Raw genomic sequence first — 21,378 nt, forward strand, 5'->3', positions numbered from 1 at the left:
GTCTGTGTTCTCCACTGTAGGTGGCATTCAGTTGCAGATGGGAGAGGAAGTTGAGAGAAACTCTATTATTTCCTTGGTCACCCAGGGCAGTGATCCAATTGGAAGCTCATGTCCCAGGTGACCCTGGTGGCCATCTTGGGTCAGCATATTCTAGTTAAAACTCTGACCCCTGGGTTTGGTGCACATTATGTGAGTGGATAGTGTAGGGACAGGTTCCCCATCTGTCAGGGACAGTGCTAACGATAGGGAAAGGTTCCGGTGGAGTAGGGAGAGAGCAGGAACTACTTCTACCTTCTCAGGAAGTTTCCCCTTTGGGTTGGACCAGCCAGATCGCACTCCACTCCTCGTGGCAGACACTGTTGGCATCCCTGAGTCTTCAGACCACTGTCTCCCCACTGTGCGGCTGTAAGTAGCACCAAAGGGGTGAGCCTCACCGCTGGGCCTGTTTGTACTGTTGATCTACTGTTTCAGTACATTGTTCTTTGCAAATTGAGACTCTGTGAGCTTACTGCACACTACGCAGCACCTACCCAACAAGTACATGGATGCAGCCATATATGCACAATACATATTTAGGCTTTACTTCCTGGCTTGTCTTGCTACCCAATGGTTGTGCTTTACTGCTCTTATGCAAGTCCAAAGCTGGGTACACTGTACACACAGAATATTTTCATCCATCCTGTGGATGAAAATAATGTAACAGATAATGTAACACACTATACAGTGCAGATGGTGGAGTTTCCCGCTGCAGCTATTGCATTTTGAAAGCCACAGCCAGCACCTGTCAGAAAACAAGAATAGCATCTGCATCTCATGGGATGCAGCTGCTGTTCAGCTAACAATTTACTGCCCGATTTGTGGGTGGGAGGCAGCCAACAGGGCCAACCACGTAGGGAATTTCTACTGGTTGCTCAGGTATATATGAATTATTGCTTAATAATATTTTGCATTTTCCTTTTTAACTAGTAGGTGGAACTTTAGGCTTAGTGTATTTTCAAGTTTCTCATTACCTCCTGCTGAAAAATTTTTATTTACAGAGCTAAGGAGCTCAAACTGAAGTTTATACCCAGTGAAGTGACTCCAGGAGCAGTGACTCCACTCAGAGCAGTAACCCCTCGAGGGCAATGATGCCTATCCCTCTTTCCACCTTCCTTAAAAAAAACCTTTGTCCTCAGCTGACATTTCAAACCTTCTTCTGAAAATGCTAGTTACCAGACTGACGTTTCTGTACTTTTACATTGTGACCTAAAGATCAGGTAAAGTCCACATGAAAACGAAAAAATAAATGAGAGCACCAAATTATAGCCTCTCAACCCTCAGCTGTAAAGGCAGGCACAATTGCACAGTACTTTTTCCTGTCAGAGATTAATATCCAGGAGTTTTTGCTTTGAGACCAGTAGACACCTTTATGCTACATTGCCCAAGCCCTGATGAATGGGGATTTTTGGCCCCCAAAACATTTTGGCTATCTTTTGCCTTCCTTTTGTTAGGTGAGATAATATCAATAATGGGTCTTGGAATCTTTTGCCTCCCTCTAATTTTTCATGTTCACTTGGACTTCTCAATTTGGATGACCCTTGTCTTTCAGGCCCCCATTCCAGGAGAGCTGTTGAAGCCAAGCCAAAATTATGTCCAGTACAGTTCCTTCTTTCTTTGGACCAAAGATATGAAGTCAGGAAAAGGAAAAGTCAGAGTGGAGTCAGGGCTCCTAATCTGCATATTTGTTCTGAAAAGTACTAAAGACAGGGAACCGGAATAACAGCCAGAGAACTAGACTTTCCAGAAGTGGATGGGTAGGAATGGCAGCCATTGTGCAAACGGCTGCTCCACTCAGTAATAATTTTAGCCCCTAGAATATTACATGGGACTGCATTGTTAGTGGACTGTATTTCACCAGATCGCATGGGGGTTGATTTATTAAAGGCAAATAGGCTGTGCACTGCAAATGTAGTTGCTCTAGCTCTCAGGGGAACATGCAAGGAAAATTAAAAAAACAGCATTTTGCTTGCACATTATTGAATGAAAGAAATCAGCCATGCTTCGCTTCATTTTGGAGCTTCCTCGTGGATCTAAAGCAACTGCATTTGCAGTGCACAGCCTATTTGTCCATGGTATTTTAAGGGAAAAATATTATGCATATAAATGCAATATGAATATGTCATAATACACTATGAAGTACCATTACATTTCATTTCCAACATGTCACAACTGAGTTAAGTAGAAGAATTAAGCTGCACTGTACTTGAGTAAAAAGATATTTATAATTTTAGTTTTAGTAGGTTTTTCTGAAAAGAGTTTATTTTTTTGCAAAAATGACAGTGAACACAAAAGATCAGAGGTACAAATCTTGGTGTGAAATACCAAAAAGAATCCAAACTAAGGGCAGAAATAATAAAGTGCAACCATACAATGAGGTCCATATTGAGCAGGAAACACCACCTACAACAGTCCTGTTCCTTAGGCAGGCAATACATGAGTCATTTTCTTTGGTTCAACCAGCAAGTTGAACAAAAGAAAATGAATCAATACCCCTATCCATGCATTTGAGGTGCATGGAGGGATCCCTCCTGTAGAGTTATTGTAGTCTGAGAAGTGGGGTGCCTTCCCCACCGTCAGAATCCATTCATTCACTATAGCCAATGGCACTGATCGAGCAAATAATTTGCAACAGTCTGCTTGTACAGAAGTCAATCAAAAGGTCAGCTTCTGTACAAGCAGACTGCCCCTAGATGGATCAAAGTTTGGCTGGTCCCTGCTGAACCATCCGAATTTTGATCCATCTGTAGCCAGCTTTAGAGCCTAACCTTGGCCATGCGGATTATGTGTTTTTGAGAAAAATATCATATAAGTAAACCTTTTCTTTATTTTTTAGGTAGGGGTACAGGACAATGTTTAATTCTGATTTCTAGCCAAACATAAGATTCAATTAGCTATACCCACAAGCCAGAGTTTCCTTTGCACAGGAAAAGGGAATTTTTCCAATCAGATATCAGAGTGGAATATGAGCAGGAGCCATTATCACAGCCTCTTAACAAATTGCCTGCTTCTTCAAAGAACAATAAAGTCACTGAGGATAAATGCACCCCTCCCCCAATTAGACCGAATCAATGGAGCATAGATTGCTCATTGTCCTATTCCTGAAATGTACATGTGAGTAATAATGTATGACAGTTTCCCCGCAATCTATGCACTGTCTGCTAGCGATGGGTAAGAGTAGATGACCCTGCTTCGCTCAGCACAATGGGAGTGTCAATCAACACACAGAATGTCCAACATAAGCGGAGTATTCTGCTCAGAGAACATATTGTAACCGGATGCTCAAATTCAAGATGAGTCAGGCTTACATAAGGATCCAGTGTCTGACTTGGAAAGGTTTATTCTACTCAGTTTCAGATGCACAAAAAGGATCATTGGTCTTAACTTTCTTGAAAGTCTTAAAGGGTCAGTCCACCCAATACTGACTTTTCAGTTGATGCCTGGGCTGAGTGATCGCTCAGGTTCCAGGCTCCACCCACCAACCATTCAGTAATGGATTTTCAAGTATTTCATATGAACTTGGCAGTCTGATAGCTGACTGCTTAAAGGATTATTTTAAATTTTCCAAAAAATGCCTATGCAGTTAAGGGTTGCCTGTGGATAAAAACAAACTGTATAGCTTTGACTAATGTTGGATAAGGCCTTGGCTATAGATGTGGGCCATTTACCTACCTCCCAAAGCCTGAGTGAAAAACTCCCAAAGATTACATCACACCGTTCTGCCTTGTTGCTAGGTTGTTGCTATAATTAGGAATATATATGCTTGAATATTTAATGCTTCACTGCTCCTGAATTCAGAGTAGAGTTGCCATTCTTGTGTATCTGCTTCCACTACAATGGGATAAGAAGATGTTGCATGGGGTGTGTCTATCAGCATTTTCACAGCTGATTCACATGTCTGTAGCTTGTTAATCAGCACCTGGCCACACCTAGTCCTGCCCACTGCTTTCTGGATTGACAACATGGCTTCTGTTGCTGAAACCTTCCCACTGAAGGATATGGGAGGGGGAACATGTCGGATACAGAACGGTTAGTAATGTGGAGGACCAGGGTTCAGGGAGATATCCCCAGATGTTAGGAGAAGAAGGAGGGTGAGAAAAGTAAGATGGAAGCGGGATGAATATGAGTGCACATGCCTTCCTGTCCTGGTGTTTGGGTCAGCAGGTGAGTAAAGTATCAGCAGGAGGTGATGAGAGCAGTAGTAGGGAGATGGTAGCAGTGAGGGTGAGATATATAAGCTTTGGGGTGGAGCAGAGGGGTAAAGAAATGAGATTTTGAGAACAGAGGATAGTAATATGAAAAGGAGGAGTAGAGGTGGCATATTAAAAGGTAGATGGAGTGGCAATCAGACTTGTAGGAGATGTTTCCCAGGGTGTTTGCTTGCAGTCCATCCAGAGTGCAGTAGAGTTCTTTGTTGTATCTTCCTGCTGCATGAGTTATCCTGCTCTAGTTAAACTGCTGTGTTCAACTGCAGCTCCACACTCCAGCATAATCCACACTCACACATAGACCTTCACCCCATCTGTGACTGTGACCTCCCCCCATATGCTGGTCTTAATTTATAGGGAGATGGTCAAATGAGCAACTCTTCTCCGCCCCAATTAGGAACTGATAAGGATCACATGAATGGGGGGGGATGTTTCTCAAAGACAGACCAGACACAGGCCAGAGCCATGAAAGAAGTGCAACAAGAGGTGAGAATCAATTAACACAGACCAAAATATATAGACTATTTGTTCTGAGATTTGCAGAAAGTCTGAAGTAACAGTTTAGAGTGGAGATGAGAGCAGCAATTTACCCAGAGATAGCAGAAGTCTATAGAAGACACCCATAGACGTTGTTAGCCTACTATTATGGACATTTCAGTAAATGCCTGTGTGCTGACCTTTAAATTTCTGAGATTCCAGGCACCAGCTACCAACCTTTACAAAGGGATCTCACATTCATACATATTAATGTGCTGTGTATATTATTGTTACATTCATACATTATAATGTATTAGAAACTTGTCGGTGTGTGAACTCATTGGGATCCATCCATAAATATTAGTTTTTGGTGGACCCCTTTAAGCCTAAGTCATATTTGGTAGTATAAATAGGGGTTGTAATGGAACTGACCCAGACTGCACTTGAGTACTTCCGTTAGAATACTGCTTCCCCGTCTGAACACTGACAACAGACACCCCAGCCGACCATACAAGACTAGACGACACCAATCTGTCTGAACATTGAACTCTTTATTTTAAACTCAAACTGGCTTTTATACAATACACACTGAGACTGATCACATAATCATATGTAAACACAGCTATATACAGAAATAGACTTAACACTAAACAGTAAGTTAATTAGGTTAGCTAGCTGGGTGACCAAAACAAAAGGTGAATGGGAATTCACACCTAGACAATGGTTTGAGGAATTAGGATCTCACTACAGAGCAGATGGTCCTGCTCCTTCAATTCACATGTCTAGTTCAGAATCAACAACCAGGAATAGTCTTCATATGGCTGATAAATATTACAGTCCCATCTGAAGTAATTCCAACTGCATTCTCAGAGTCCATTAGTCACTCTGTGCCCTTAAGAGACACAGGATGACTTGCACATAAAAGGGATATGGGGAGTTGAGACAGGGGTCTCCCAACCTCTGCAAAGTAAGCTGGGTTCCATTAGCCCACCACTCATGGTGACCACAAGGATGCATCTATGAACCTGTACTATGTATCATTAAAGTATATGTCAACCCTTACCTCTTAAAACAACCCATTCAATTTAAAATAGGAATGAAAGACAAAACCTTTGTATTTTGATAAAAAAAAGACTATAAATACTTTTTCTTTTATAAGTGATCACATATCCTATTTTCTCAACTGCATAAGGAGATTATTAAGGTGGGGGTGGGAAAACAGCAGCACACTGGACTTCCCAGTAAATGGCTGTGCAGGATGGGGGGGGGGGGTCTGTCAGCATAAGTCTAATCATAGGAGGACAGGTAGGCTGTAGGTTCAGAAAACTGACCATGCTGAGATGGATGCGCTCTCATGCCTAGTGTGGTTGGTTTTTAATAGGAAAGCAGAGTGACTGGCAGGAAAACCAGGGGTTTCACAAAAAGGAAGCAATACAAAGAGAATAGGATGCTTTTTAACACAAGTACATGGTACAACAGGCACATATCAGGAATATGAAATGCTGGGATAACATATTGTTTAAGTGTATGTATTTGTCTTTTTTTACCCCTTCTTTGTGTATTTAATCATCCTTTGTGGGCTGTAGCTTTGAATTTTCATATTACTTTTGTAAAATAATCTATGTATTTACTTACCCCAGAGAGCCATGAAAATAGAAAAGAAGACAGTGGCTGGGTTGTCAAATAAGTGGCTGGCACGTGCTGTACCGCAGGCAGAGCTTAGATTCCAGTAGTCGCACGCCTTGTCACATAGTGGGCACATGGTGAACGTTTGGTCTGTGTTGCACATTTCTTTGCTGTGGAAGCACAAAGAGGACCATTGTCACTTTCACACTAAATTTAAATGGATTTATGGCTCAATATATAGACTTTGTTATTGTTTAGGTTATCATCTGTAAGGCATCCCTGAAACTGCACTTGTGTAATTAATAAATAAGTAAATATTCATGTGTAGCTACTCATCCATGATTGTACTTGTACTCCTTATTTTAGGGATAGCTGGAAGCTCAAATGAGTGTTTTTTTGTACCTCCAGTGGAATCACATGCTAAGGGTTGCAGAGACCTGGGACACAGCGGGGTTTATTTACTAAAGCTGGAGAGTCCAAAATCAGACTTCCTTCTGCATAGAAACCAATCAGCTTCTAACCTCAGCTTGTTCAATGAAGCTTTGGCAATGAAACCTGGAAGCTGATTGGTTTCTATGCAGAAGAGAGTCTGATTTTGGACTCTCCAGCTTTAGTAAATAAACCCCAGCATGTCCTTGTAGGACCAGGGCAGGGGACACAGCCTTGAAACCTTGGGCTCAAAGTGAGTGGGTTGAATGATGCAGGGTGTCATCCAGCCTGGAAGAAGATTGGCAGCTGGAAGCTGCAGGAAGGAGTCTGAGGAGAACAACGCAGTATGTATGGACCTACTTTTTTTATTTAGACAGGCTGCTTGGGGATCAATTTTTGTTGTTAATGCCCAAAATGGAATTAGGCTTTAATGTATATTTGGTTCGCAAAAATTCAACTACGTAGCAAAATTTTCATATAAATATTCCCCGCCAGCAAAGGTATCTCCAAAGTCCTTTTCACCTATGCTAGCTTTCAAGCAGACATTTTAACCCCCAAACACAAAAATACAAGGTGCATGCAGCATTGCAAGCCAATCCATAAACTTCATAAATGTAATTTGTCCAATCAACTAATTTTTCTTAAACTTACACTTTAGTTTTGTAGTTCCTGAGACACTGATGTCACAGGTGCACCCTGAGAAGGTCACACCATTAATGCCTTCCAAGGAGACCTGGCCTCATCTGGTGCATGCGCTGCTCAAAATTTGAGGTGACTTGTTATTTAATGATAACAAGCCACCCCAGATCAAATACAGTGCATGCATGAGATCATAAAAATATCTACTGTTACAGAATGTAATAGCTTAAGTTCAGATTACACACAGACAGCTGAATGATTGAAAGAGTGACTCACTCTCTTTTCCTCTGTACAGGCTAGCACAGACTTTCAATTAGAGAGACACAGTCTGAAAGCAAACAGCTTCTGCTTTGCTATTGTCTTTAAAAAACATAATGCTTTGACATCATTTTCATGGGTGCATTCAGTACAAAATATATATTTGTAAAATAAAGATTTTATATACATATGCAAAAATACAAAAAAGGCAGGCTAAAAACATAGACTAATAAAACTGATCTAAAATTTTGAAAGTTTCCCTTTAAACCTTACCTAGGAATGTCACCATCGATGGTTATACATCCATACAGAAAGACTATTATCCCAACTAAAGAGGCAGGAATTAGCAGCCATGTGTAAAGTCCAAGCCAGGCAAAATACAGTCCAATTTTTTCTCCAAAATATTTTCTGAAATGAACACAAGGTAAAGACAAAGAGAACAGCTATTTTTGTAGTATGTGAGTTTGTTGAAATACAGTACATGAAAAAAAGTGTGAGCAGGACTAAAGGACTGCCCTTGGTATCCTCACTAGTGAATGAAATATAAAAGGTGCAGCGCTAAAAAAATGAATGAATCAAATATACTTCTAAAACATGTGCATATACATAAATAAATAATAAGGTGAATAGAAGCAGCAATAAAACAAACAGAAGCAATATTAAAAGGCAGACACAGTGAGGCGCTCTGATCAGCGCTACCAGTCTAAAGTGCGAGAGTTCATGAGTTAGACTTAGACTGGTAGCGCTGATCAGAGCGCCTCACTGTGTCTGCCTTTTAATATTGCTGCTATTTGTTTTATTGCTGCTTCTATTCACCTTATTATTTATTTATGTATATGTACATGTTTTAGAAGTATATTTGATTCATTCATTACTTTAGCGCTGCACCTTTTATATTTCATATAAAAAAATACTGCCCTTCCAAACCTTATTCATACCCTTGATGTATTTATAGGTTTCACTCACATCTCTTCATTCCCTTCTGTCCTCCAAGATGTACATTAACATTACGTTTCTGAAGTCTCTCCTGATACACTATATTGCCAAAAGTATTGGGACACTCCTCCAAATCATTGAATTCAGGTGTTCCAATCACCTCCATGGCCACAGGTGCATAAAAATCAAGAACCTAGGCATTCAGTCTGCTTCTACACACATTTGTGAAAGAATGGGTCACTCTCAGGAGCTCAGTGAATTCAAGCATGGTACAGTGATAGGTTGCCACCTGTGCAATAAGTCCATCTGTGAAATTTCCTTGCTACTAAATATTCCACGGTCAACTGTTAGTGGTATTATAACAAAGTGGAAGCAACTGGGAACAACAGAAACTTAGCCACAAAGTGGTAGGCCACGTAAAATGACAGAGCGGGGTCCGCGCATGATGAAGCGCACAGTGCGCAGAAGTCGCCAACTGTCTGCAGAGTCAATAGGTAAAGACATCCAAAATTCTTGTAGCCTTTAGATTAGCACAACAACAGTGCATACAGAGCTTCATGAAATGGGTTTCCATGGCCGAGCATCAGTTTCCAAGCCTTATATCACCAAGTGCAGTGCAAAGCGGCGGATGCAGTGGTGTAAAGCATGCCGCCACTGGACTCTAGAGCAGTGGAGATGTGTTCTCTGGAGTGAGGTATCATGGTTCTCTGTCTGGAAATCCGATGAACGTGTCTGGGTTTGGTGGTTGCCAGGAGAACGGTACTTGCTTGACTGCATTGTGCCAAGTGTAGAGTTTGGTGGAGGGGAAATTATGGTGTGGGTTTGTTTTTCAGGGGTTGGACTTTGCCCCTTAGTTCCAGTGTGGAACATGACTGGCCTGCACAAAGTCTTGACCTCAACCTGATGGAAAACCTTTGGGATGAATTATAGTGGAGACTGAGAGCCAGGCCATCTCATCTGACATCAGTGGCTGACCTCACAAATGTGCTTCTGGAAGAATGGTCAAACATTCCCATAGACACCCTCCTAAACCTTGTGGATAGGCTTCCCAAAAGAGTTGAAGCTATTATAGCTGCAAAGGGTGGGCCAACTCAATATTGAACCCGACGGACTAAGACTTGGATGCCATTAAAGTTCTTTTTCGTGTAAAGGCAGGTGTCCCAATACTTTTGTCAATATAGTGTAAGTTTTATCCCCCAGACCTTTCACCATTTTTGTTACCCGTCTTTGAACTTGTTCTATCTTATCAATATTGTAAGTGAGGTCTCCAGAATTAGACACAATATTCTAAATGAGGTCTAACTAAAGAGCTATATAGGGAAATCAGGACCTCCTTCCTCCGGGTGGTGACTCCTCTTTGCATCATAATACCATGGATGCAGAGCAATGTGGGTGCAGGTTTATGAGGACCTGCAATCACAGGGTGCCCTAAGTATAATTATGAGCACATCTAGTGGCAAAAAGCAACTACTGTGGGAGACAGCACTGGGAAGGAGATGAGAATGCGGCCATTAAAAAAATGTATATAATTTAGCCCAGAGCTGAGCTATAAAGTCGTTTTTTGATTAACAGCTAAGTTGGCACTTCATAAATTGCCATTACTGCATTACCCTGTAAAAAATCTGTTAAATAGCAACAATGTATAAGTATTAAACAGCTACATGAAGCTATCATTATTTAGCAGATTGGGTAACCATGACATGCCGATATCCATTCAATGGATAGACGAAATGGATATTCCAAATGGCTGGTAAAGTCAATGATACGTGTAAAATATAGAGTAGCAGGCTGTTGTGAGAGAGCTAACTCCTTAAACTTTCTATCTTTCATTAGCTGTGTATCACATGATACACGATCAAGAGTCGCGGTTAAAGATCTCAACTTGTCTGTCATCGAAAATGTTCTAGTGCCTCTTTCCACTTCAGATCTTATCTATCTTTCTTGAAACAACGGATAATGTTTCCGCAGGACAGATGTCATTGTTTCCTTGCCAGCTTCCCAAATGATTAACCATGCAAATCAGTTTTGGTACTTTTCCCAGCTAGGTTTGTAGCCTCTGCATCTGCTAAAATGTCCCCTTAAGCTCATGGAAATAAAAGTCTGTCTCTTTTTTTGCAAATCTTTCTCATGTTTTTTGGCAAGGCAAGTAGAGCGTAATTTCAGGGAAGCTCTGGTTGTTGGGATTCATTGTAAGGTAAATTCCTAAATAGCTGTAGTTCCTAAAACTAAGGGTTATGGCCTTTGTGTGGTCTCACAAACTCTTTTGTTCTTGGTTTGAAGGAGCAGTCCCCCCCAAAAAAATGAAATTTTACCTAGAAGTAGACACTGGTAGAGGAAAAAATCTAAATCCTGGAACACAAATATAATATATTTCAGCTTATCAATATTTAGATGTGGTGGCTGCATTTTTTTTACTTTCTAAGGCTTTTTATTCCCTTTATTTTAACCTGATGATCCTGCCAGAAACACACTTCCTGTCTTCGTGTGACAAAGCTCATTCACTATACTGTGTCTATGGAGATGCAGATTTGTCATCATATGACAGGACTACAAAAACCTCCTCCTTTCCTCTTCTTGATAGACATCTTTTAGAATCCTGTTGGAGAGCAGCACCGAAAGTGTTGGTGCTTGTGCCCGATTTTGTCCGTGTCTGCACAGAGGATGGAGCATTCACACTGTGCATCTTCCTAAATGCACTGTCAATCAAAAGTAAAGTAGGCCTGATGGGGAATTAGACTCTCAGTTCCCTACCAGCCTTAGCCCATCCAGTGACAAGTCATTTCCAAAATATGAGTACTGCATTGAATGAGGTGGGGGTTACAGTACTGTGCAGGAAGCTGTCACATACATGCATTCATTACATACATTCCCAGCACAGGCAGAACCCACTCTGAGTAGTGGTACCTCTGTACACCAGCTCAGAGTTGGTCTTAGTGACATTATGCCATAATAAAAAATTCTTACTTGCTTGCTATAGGAGTAATCTTGCATGCTCACTCCCAGCTCTGTGTGTTCATAGACATACATAGCGCGGTTCAGCCTTGCCCCCTGTTTCCTCCTCACAGGCTGTCATTGACAGCAGCATGAGCCAATGGCTGCTTGCCTTCTGCTTGGAGAAGGGGTTTTTTTACCTTAAAGTGTTACTAAACCCACAACAGTAAAATCAGTCTGTATATGCAGTAAAGCATGCTTGTTATACTCACTGTGGAACCTAATGCTTTACTACTCCACATTGTGTAAAAATATCCTGTCTTCTCTGATCCTCTCCTTCATTCAGTGCCCCCCTCTTTTCTCCTTAAGACATATTGTGTGGAGTCACTCTGCACATGCTCAGTTTGGTGTGTATTGCTAGAGAGGTTGTTTTTTTTTTTAGGAGAGTGCATGTGATCAGCACATGGGCAATCAGCACTATCCAGACAGAGGAGAGGGGTTCTGCATCCTCCTAAAGCAGATTGAGAACCTCTCTTACAAGGTTTAACATGTGCTCTGCTGGACACTGATTGAAGTCACAAGACTGCTCTAACTGCTGATGACAAAAGGTATTTAACAGTTTATATTTACTAAAATAATTGCACTTCCATGTTCTGTGTTCTGTGGGAGACCAGAATGCAGGTTACGGGGTTTAGTAACACTTTGAATAGAATAGAATGAATAGAATCCATTAAGATAAAAAAATCTTTTGCCTTTACAACCATTTTAATTTACTCACAGTATCAATACATTCAGTAAAGAAAAAAAGAAAATAAAGAAAATATAACTGTAGCATGAATTGCAATTTGAAAACATATTTCAGCTACAAAATGATCACCAAAAAAAAAGATTTGATATAAACTAGGACATACCATTTTGGTAACAATTAGAATTTGTATTATTAAATCAATAACAAATGGCAAGCCCTATGTTACCTTATTAGATCAACAGGTTGATATTTGTAAAATGCTCCATATCTTGCCCATTCTCTGTGTAACAACTATATTAAAAGAAAAAAACAAGTTTCATTTTCAAACATTGTCAAAGACACATTATCTCAAGCTACTTTACAGTAGAGAAAAAAAACATTTAACACTGTGAAAAAAAGTGATAATAGATCAAATCTACTTTTATTTTTTGAGGAAAAATATATTAACATTATTTTAGTGCAGGCACACACAGTATAGCCTCCATTTTTAAAATTAAAATATAAAAGATGACACTGCATCGAATAATTAGATACCAAATAAGCAGCCACAAAATGCCAACAAACTACAATACCCAAGCAAAAAAAAAACCCAACCAATATCCTAACCATAAATGATGGTCCTAGAATTACTGCTCTCACTTTGGCGTTCTTGGCAATACCAAATATGTATTACTAAATTATTATTATATAACTAAAGGCAAAACATTTTTTTTAAATTTTGAATAGAGTGTAGAGGGATTAGAACACTTGTGACATTTTTATTGCTTTCTGTGCCCCCAATATGATTTACCCTCTCTATTTGTCCTGCTTGCCATTGTCATTGAAAATTGAAAGTAAAAGAAAATCCCAAATTTTGGGTTGTCCCCAGAAAAGTAATAGAGGGGAAATCTTCTGATGGGCACACTAGTTCTGATAATCTGGGGGCCCCCAAAAACTCAATTAATTTGCAGAGATTTCCTCTCACTCCCGGTTTGGCTATGGGACAGGAAGAGAAGAGAAATCTTCTCAATGGGATACCGATGGTGAAAAAAAATCTGACGGGTTATAACCCTCCCTTTCTCTATCCAAAATGAAACTACTTTAACTGTATTGCTATGACATGGGAATTCCAAGTCCCCTATTTGATAGCATTGTGCAGATAATAGGTATTCTTTATGCAGACAACAGGGGTTTATTAGACTCTTGATACGTCCCCTGCACTGTGTCTGAGGACAAAGAGTCCTCGATCTGCTGTTTTTCTGGCAACATCTGACAACCTTGAACCCAGAAGTGCTTACTTCCATGTTTATATTATGGGACTTGGAATGATTAAGGATTGGATTTTCCTCAGCTGCCAGCTTTGCCATCTAATGTAATTTTTTTGTAGCCCAGACTCCAAAGAGTGGTGGGCGAAAACAGGGAACCACAAAAAACATCCACTCCATTTTCCCTTACAGATTAATTTTTTGTGTAAAGGTTAAAGGCACAGCCCTACATATAAGATACACAAGCGAGCATCACTCCTCCATTCCTTGCAATCTGATTAGTGTTTTTCAGGAAATTAAACACCAAATCTATTAAACAGATAGAAAGCAGATGAAGGATGGAGGAACAGTAAGACAGGTTCTGCAAATGGGCAGCCATGTATGAATAATCAGAATTGTATTTTTGGAAAGACCTGTTTTTTATGTTTTTAACACTTAACACTTCATAAAAGGACCTAACAGGCAGGATAAAAGGGAACAAGGCTTCTCTGCACCTCATAGCAGACATATTTTTCTCTATATTAGTATTATAAATATTCTCTGCTCATTCTTAGCCCTACATTTACTTTGGATTAACAATTATCTTTGAAAGCTACCTAAACACAGATTCTAAAATACATTCATGACACAATGTACAGTAACATTTTCAGCTTTTTTTTTGTTTCTCAATAAAAAATAAACTTTATTTTATCAACACCTGCAGAGTGGTCTCCAAACTGCGACCCGCATGCCAGATGTGGCCCTTTGCTTGCTTTGGGGCACTTTTCCTTCCACTGATACGAAGCACTATTCCTTCCATTGACATTAATGATGGGGCGCTATTCCTCCCACTGACACCAATGATGGGGCACTATTCCTCCCACTGACACCAACAATTGGGCACGATTCCTCCCACTGACACAAACAATTGAACTCTATTCCTCCCACTGACACCAACAATTGAGTGCTATTCCTCTCATTGACACCAATGATGGGGCACTGCTCCTCCCACTGACCCCAATGACGGGGCACTGTTCCTCCCACTGATCCCAATGAAGGGGCACTGTTCCCCCCACTGATCCCAACAATGGGGCACTGTTCCCCCCACTGACACTAGCGATGGGGCACTGTTCCTCCTACTGACACCAGCGACAGGGCACTGTTCCTCCCACTTATATCAGAAATGTGGAGCTAATTACCACACTGGCACCAACGATGGGGCACTGTTCCTCCCACTGACCACCAAGCCTAGGGTGTTGTTTACTCCCACTGATGCCAGGGCATTTTTTACTCCCACTGGCCATGATCCGACCCCCCTAAAGTTTGAAGGGCAATAAACTGGCCCTTTGTTGCAGTGCACAGCCTATTTGCCTTTAGTAAATCAACCCCTATGTGTCCATGCACATTAAGCAGTCAAGAGGTGTTTTTTAAACTCAGCATCAAGAGGCAGAAAAAGAACCCTTCTGTTTTGCATTTTTGAGAGCATTTTTCTGGCAGAGAAAAAACACTACCCACTCCTAAATTGTGCAAAATGCTAATACAAAAACGTACTCAAAATGAGTGTTTTTTTTCTGCCAAGAACACTTGCGTAGTTTAAACCAATACGCATGGAGCCTAAAGGTTGGGCGTTTTCCTTAGCCTTGCCCCCAACTTCTTACTAGCTACTCATGCAGCTTATAGTAATAGACAAATAGGAAATTGAGAAGGCTGGGTTAGCCTTTAGTTAATAAATGTGTAAACCTCCAAAAAATATATAAACACAGCTGTCCTAAAAACTTTATCATTTCCTTGGGATTGATAGTGGAATATGCTTCTCATCTAATGATTAACTGAAGGACACATACAGTACGCACATGCTGTTGTGCATCTGCCGTGTGGTGCTGTGCTTAATTTTGAGACCGCATGATGTACACACATTAATGCAACCCCAAACACAAGACACCAAAATAGATCTGGATGTGCCTGTGGTTCTTCCTGTGTTTGAAGCCACAGGAATGTGATTATACAGTGTTGTATATAAATACATACATACCTCCAGGACAAAAACAATGCTAGGTCTAACATAAGCAAAAAGGGAAGAAAACTGAAAATAATACAAACAGTATGTTCATCCTCCAAGTCTACATATGGAACCACAGAACCTCAAAGGTACATGGCCAGTGGTGGTGTCACCAGGAGCTAGTAAGGGGAAAGGCCAGCGCACAATTGCTAGTATTTTTTTCTACCAAGCAGATATAGACAAAAATTAAGAGGACTTATAGCCCCTTTTTATAAAGTAATTATGAATTAATATGAGCATAAAAGTAGTAGCCTCAAAAATAATGCACACATAAACACATATAGCCTTTTTTTTCCTTGACTCACTAGTAGCATGAAATAAGTATTGCCAAGGATCTTGCCCAAGTTCATGTCGGAATGGTTTAGAGAAGTAGCTAGAATCAGACTAATGATACATTTACAAAATGATTCCTATACAAGATTAAACAGTCTTCTGTTTATATAGGATATGCATGTAATGAAAATGCATTGGAGAAGGAGAGAGAGGGAGGGGTGAAGGAATCCCCATAATATGGAAAAGAGATAGTAGATAAGAAAAGGAGAGAGGTTGGTTTAGGTACTTGCTCCCCATCCTTTTTATTTTAGTTTGGATAAAATAATATTTTGGTGACTCAGAAAGCTCACATCCTTTCCTCTCAATGTTGAGCTACCCCCCTCCCCCCATTATCTCCTTTAGGGTGTGGGGTAAATGAGTGGGAGAATTTATTTTTAAGGATGCACAAGATATATGTTTTCAGTAATATGGAATGGAGGTTATTAATTCACTGAATATGGGCCTAAATGGGTGATAACGAGGGGGGGGGGTAATAAGAGAAGGGTGGGTGTGGAATTGGAAGGAAGGGATGAGAAGGAAGACAAAAAGGGAAGGTATAAAGAGAAAGTCAAAAGCAATTTCTTTTTCTTCTCCCCTAATATCATTATTGGATTGTTTTTTGTTTTTGTTTATTTTGTTCACATTATAACACATGAAGTAGGGGGTGGATGGGAGATGATGAGGGGGGAGAAAGAAAGTGAGAGGGGAAGTAAGGATGTGAGAAGCGAGGATTAGGTAGAGGGGCTAGGTAGTCACTAGATCTATCTTGGTGAAGATCAGTTGAATCATATACACTCAGATATGGGGGCCCCCACCTCTCCTGCTGTCTCTTTCCTCCTCTTTGGGGAATAATGATGGTTGTCATGACATCTGAACTGGATTCCAGGATGCACATCTATTTATTTATTTATTTATTTAGTGGGTGTGATGTATATTAGTTTTAAATGTTCCATTTTTCATAATTGCTGTCTTGTTTTTCTGTATTGTGATGTATTAATGTGTAAATTGTTTAAAATTAATAAAAAGAATCAATGATTAAACACATATAGCTACACAGTAATTACTCTAAAGCAGGGGTCTCCAAACTTTCTAAACAAAGGCCCAGTTTACTGTGCTTCAGACTTTAAGGGGGCCAGCCTGTTGCCATCGGGAGTAGAAAATGTCCCGTCACAGTTGGAGTAAGCAATGCCCCATCGTTGGTGTTGATTGGAAGGAATTGTTCCCCATTATTGGTAGGAATTGTGTCCCAAAATTGGTAGGAATTGTGCCCCAACATTGGTGTCATTGGGCACCATTGTTGGTGTCATTGGGAGGAATTGTGCCCTATCACTGAAGTCAATGCGAGGAATTGTGCCCCTTCACTGGTGTTATTGGAAAGAATTATGCCCTGTCACTAGTATTATTGGGCCCCATTGTTTGTGTCATTGGGAGGAACTGTGCACCATCCTTGATGTAATTGGGAGGAATTGTGTCCCATCGTTGGTGTCATTGAGAGGAATTGTGTCCCATCATTGGTGTCATTGGGAGGAATTGTGCTCCTTTGTTGCTGTCAGTGAATAAATTAGTGCTCCAAGGGCCAGATAAAAGCAAGCAAAGGGCCGCATTCGGCCCCCAGACCACTGCTCTAGAGAATAAGATGAATCCCATGATTTACAGTATATGGAAATTGTGCACTGCACTCAGGGAAACCAAATTTTATCTTAAAGTTAAACTCCAGGCAAACAACTAAATAAACAGATAAAATACATACGTAAGAGTTGTATTACTTGCCAAAGTATTGTATATCTGTCTGTCCAGTCCTGAGAGTCACACTGCACAGCCCTGTCTAGCAGGAGATGAAGCCTGATCTTTTGCCTCTCCACCTCAAGACTTTGTGTGCCTTGTGTGGCTTTGTCATCTGCTTTTGTTAGTGTGATACTATGGCTAGCCATTAGACTAGGATACGATGGGGTAATACAAATGCTATAAAGTACACAAAGTATACATTTCACCCTGATGGTCAGGGCATTTTAAAGAAAAGGTTGCGTGGTACCAGGAAAGGCCACACAGTGAAGGGCTCAGGAGTGAAAATGGGGGGTGCATGAAGGACAACTAAACTGAATTTGTCCTTTAATTTCACTGATTAAAGGAGCTCCAGACAGGTTTGTGTTTATTAAAAGTCAGCAGCTACAAAAAACTGTATCTGCTGACTTTTATTAAACACTTACCTGTCCCAGAGTCCAGCGATGTTCTCACCCGCGCCATCCCTTCTCCCCTTCTCTCCTCCATGGCACTGGCATCTCAGCTGTGGGCACCAGGCAGTGACAGCTTGTGGCTTCACAGCCTGGTGCCCACTGCGCAAGCGTGAGTTGCGCTGTGCCGCGCCTCCGAATTGGTCTGGCAGTCTTCTGGGGCCTGTGAAAGTTCCCAGGAGACTGCGGGAGGGAGGAGGGGGCCGAACTTCCGGCTCACTTCACCACAGTGAACTGAGCTGGAAGTGGGAATGGGTACCTGTCAAAACAGGTATCCGCTCCACCCTCCCCACAAAAGGTGCCAACTATGGCAGTGGAGGGGAGGAGGAGGCAAATAAGCTGAGCTTCCGCTTTTGAGTGGAACTCCGCTTTAAGGTGATGCAATGGATAGTGTTTTTTTTTTTTTGTGCAATCATTGCCACAGTATTTCTTGTACATTGTACTAGAGTAGTATAGAGTATTATTATAATTAAGTTAATAATTTATATGTAATAATATTGTAAATTAGGTATTAGGAAATAACAGATTACATTAAAAAAATACTTACCATTCTCTCATTTAATTCACTAGTTTTGTGGTCATAATCCCCCTGGGAAACAAAACAAGCTTTAGACCAAAAATATTTTCAAAGATTTACATACTAGTGCTCTGAAATTTTAAAATCACAAAATGTGGGTAATGTCTAGAACACAAATAGGGATTAAATCTCCTCTTCTTCCCTATGGAAGTGGACTTCACCTTGGCATCCTCATCTCCAGTGCAGAGCCATGGGGTCTGCTTTGCATTTCATGATGTCAGAAAACCTACAAACATGGAGGTACAGAGGAAAAGAGGGTGCAAGGACTGGTCTTTCAGTCTGATGGAGCCTTTGTGACAGTAGGATCAGATAAATAAAACTACCTTTACCCGTCCCCTAGACCTAAGCAAGCATTTGACCTTTGCAGTGCAGGGGCAGCCCCACTTCAAGAGAGGATTTTTACAGCATTAAATGAGCCAGTTTCTTTGTTCTGCATTTAAAGGATAAGTTCACCTTTTGTAACATGTTCAGGATGTAACATGTAACATGTTACAGATTCCCCGGCTTCCGCTCCCCTCCCCATCCCCTGTTTTGACAGCTAGCTGGAGATCTTCTCCCCTGTTGGCTGTCACAATCTGAAAAAAATGCAGCCATGCAAGGCTCTGCCCTACTGTCATTTATTCAGTGTTCTGTGAATGGGAAACTACAAGTTTTGACAGCTTTTGCAGCTGTCAGCTTGTAGTTCTAAGGGAACTACCATGGCACTGTTAAGCTAGTTCACTGAGCTTCCTGTCATTGTGTAACTGCATGCCCGTATTGGAGGTACGGGCAGTCAGCTACACAGACAGTCTGGAGGACCACATCATTACACCCATGATCTGCTGATCGTGGGTGCAATGCTTTATAAGCTCCTTACAAAAAAATATTAAATACATATATTTTTTACCTGTAAAACTGTGCATTTTTTTTTTTTTTTTTGTAAGGGTGAACTGGTTTATTTATAGGACAGGATGGGTCCTGGATGGATGCTATGTTGCCCAATATTTCGGTTATGGTCCCTTTAAATGTATTGTGTACTCAGGAGTTTGATGCATGGTGTCTTAAGAATTCTGGGGTAGTAGTAAAAGGAGAGGACTGACTCGTAGTCCTCTCGTCATTAGTACTGGTTTATTTGGGAGAAGTAGAAGAAGCGCCTCTAAGTGCAGCATAACACTTTAATGAAAATCAAAAGTAGGAACACTCACATTTATGAGGTTAAAATAAGGCATGAAAATGAAGTAGTGTGGTGTAGCATCGGACAGGAGTGGACTGTCATCGGTGATGCTTTATTTTAACCTCATAAATATGAGGGTTCCTACTTTTGATTTTCATTAAAGTGTTATGCTGCACTTAGAGGCGCTTCTTTTCTTTATCTCATCTACACAGATTCTGCTGCAGTACTGAAAGCTTGCCCTTAGTGCCACACGGACCCCCCTAATACAGTCACCCGTACCATTGTCACCCACTACCAGACTATTCCAGGACTTTGTGCTAGTATTTGCGCTGATTACCACTCTTCATTTTCTGGTTTATTTGGGACCCGGGATTTTTGGAGATCCAGAGTGAAATTGGGGTGGGAAAAAAACCTCCACTCCTGACTACAGGAACTCAGGTTCCTACAGGGTTAGGCAGCCTCCGGGAAAGAGCACAAAAGACAGGGAGTTCCTAGTCCTGGGTGTGGTGGAGTAGGAGTAGTGAGAAGACTTGGCTGAGTGTTGTACGTGTGCTGGAAAAACAAGGCTGGATGCTGCTAACCCTGGGGTAAAGCCCCTTATATGAATTTTACATGTTTGATATTTTTATTTGTGCTGAAGATAAGCAGACATTTCAGTTGTGTTTTCTGAAGTTTTTTTTGCTCCTGGAAGCTATATTTTGTTTGTTTTGAAAAAAAAAATACACCTTTATGCTTAAACAAACGGCTTTGCACTTGTTTCCACAGAGCTATACCCCTGAACTTTACAGCATTTTTTTATATATTACAAACATTATTGATTTTGGTAAGGGTACTAAGATATCCCAACACATGCATTTATATATTAAATAAATAAACTTACATCATGCAAAGGAAAGGCAGATTCGTATACATTATTCGCTATCAAAGTGGTAATACCTTAAAAACAAACAAAATACTATTTAATATTTAATACATTGTATTTCATAGCATACACAGCTGTAATGGTCATGGACATTTGGGGGGTACCTGAATCTATGAGGCTAGATTGGGTTCAGACTACCACCCAAAAAAGTGCAAAAAGATAATTGGCACTTTGAAGTCTTGCAAGTACTAAACAGCTTAAACGATAACTAAATCCAAGAACAAAAATGTATTAGATTCCATTTAAATAATCCTTGGATGTGGTGGTTGTGTTAGTTTTCAGTTTGCAGACTAAGAACATTTCCAGCAAATATAGAAAATACCTGTTAATCTTTTCAGAAATGTAATGTTTTGCTAAAAAGCCACAGAAAATAATATCTTTCTTCTGTAAACTACAAAATTCTTTCCGTACCCTTGCCCTATGTAATGAAGATCAGCAAATCCCACATGGAAGAAAAATACATTTTAAATATATTTTTTAAAATATTCTTCCCAAATATATTGACATATATTTGGAATACTACAATTTTGGCCATATATATATATATATATATATATATATATATATATACACTGTATGTTGAAATGCGTTATTCATATATTACAAACTATAT

At 40.4% G+C, this 21,378-nt stretch overlaps 1 protein-coding gene across 1 annotated transcript in view; it reads right to left on the bottom strand.

Moving 5' to 3' along the window:
• Positions 1–21,378, bottom strand: part of LOC149437662 (anoctamin-2-like) — a 154,290-nt gene that overhangs the window by 44,940 nt on the left and 87,972 nt on the right. The window contains exons 6-10 of the mRNA XM_089660787.1: positions 20,724–20,779; positions 18,661–18,702; positions 12,515–12,579; positions 7,947–8,081; positions 6,357–6,517 (exon numbers count right to left, since the gene is read on the bottom strand). Of these exons, the coding sequence (XP_089516913.1) occupies positions 6,357–6,517; positions 7,947–8,081; positions 12,515–12,579; positions 18,661–18,702; positions 20,724–20,779 (459 nt within the window). The remainder of the gene's footprint in view (positions 1–6,356; positions 6,518–7,946; positions 8,082–12,514; positions 12,580–18,660; positions 18,703–20,723; positions 20,780–21,378) is intronic.

Source organism: Staurois parvus, unplaced genomic scaffold, assembly GCF_062004578.1.
Source record: "Staurois parvus isolate SC_StPar_1 unplaced genomic scaffold, SC_StPar_1.0 ptg001273l, whole genome shotgun sequence".
Lineage (NCBI taxonomy): Eukaryota > Metazoa > Chordata > Amphibia > Anura > Ranidae > Staurois > Staurois parvus.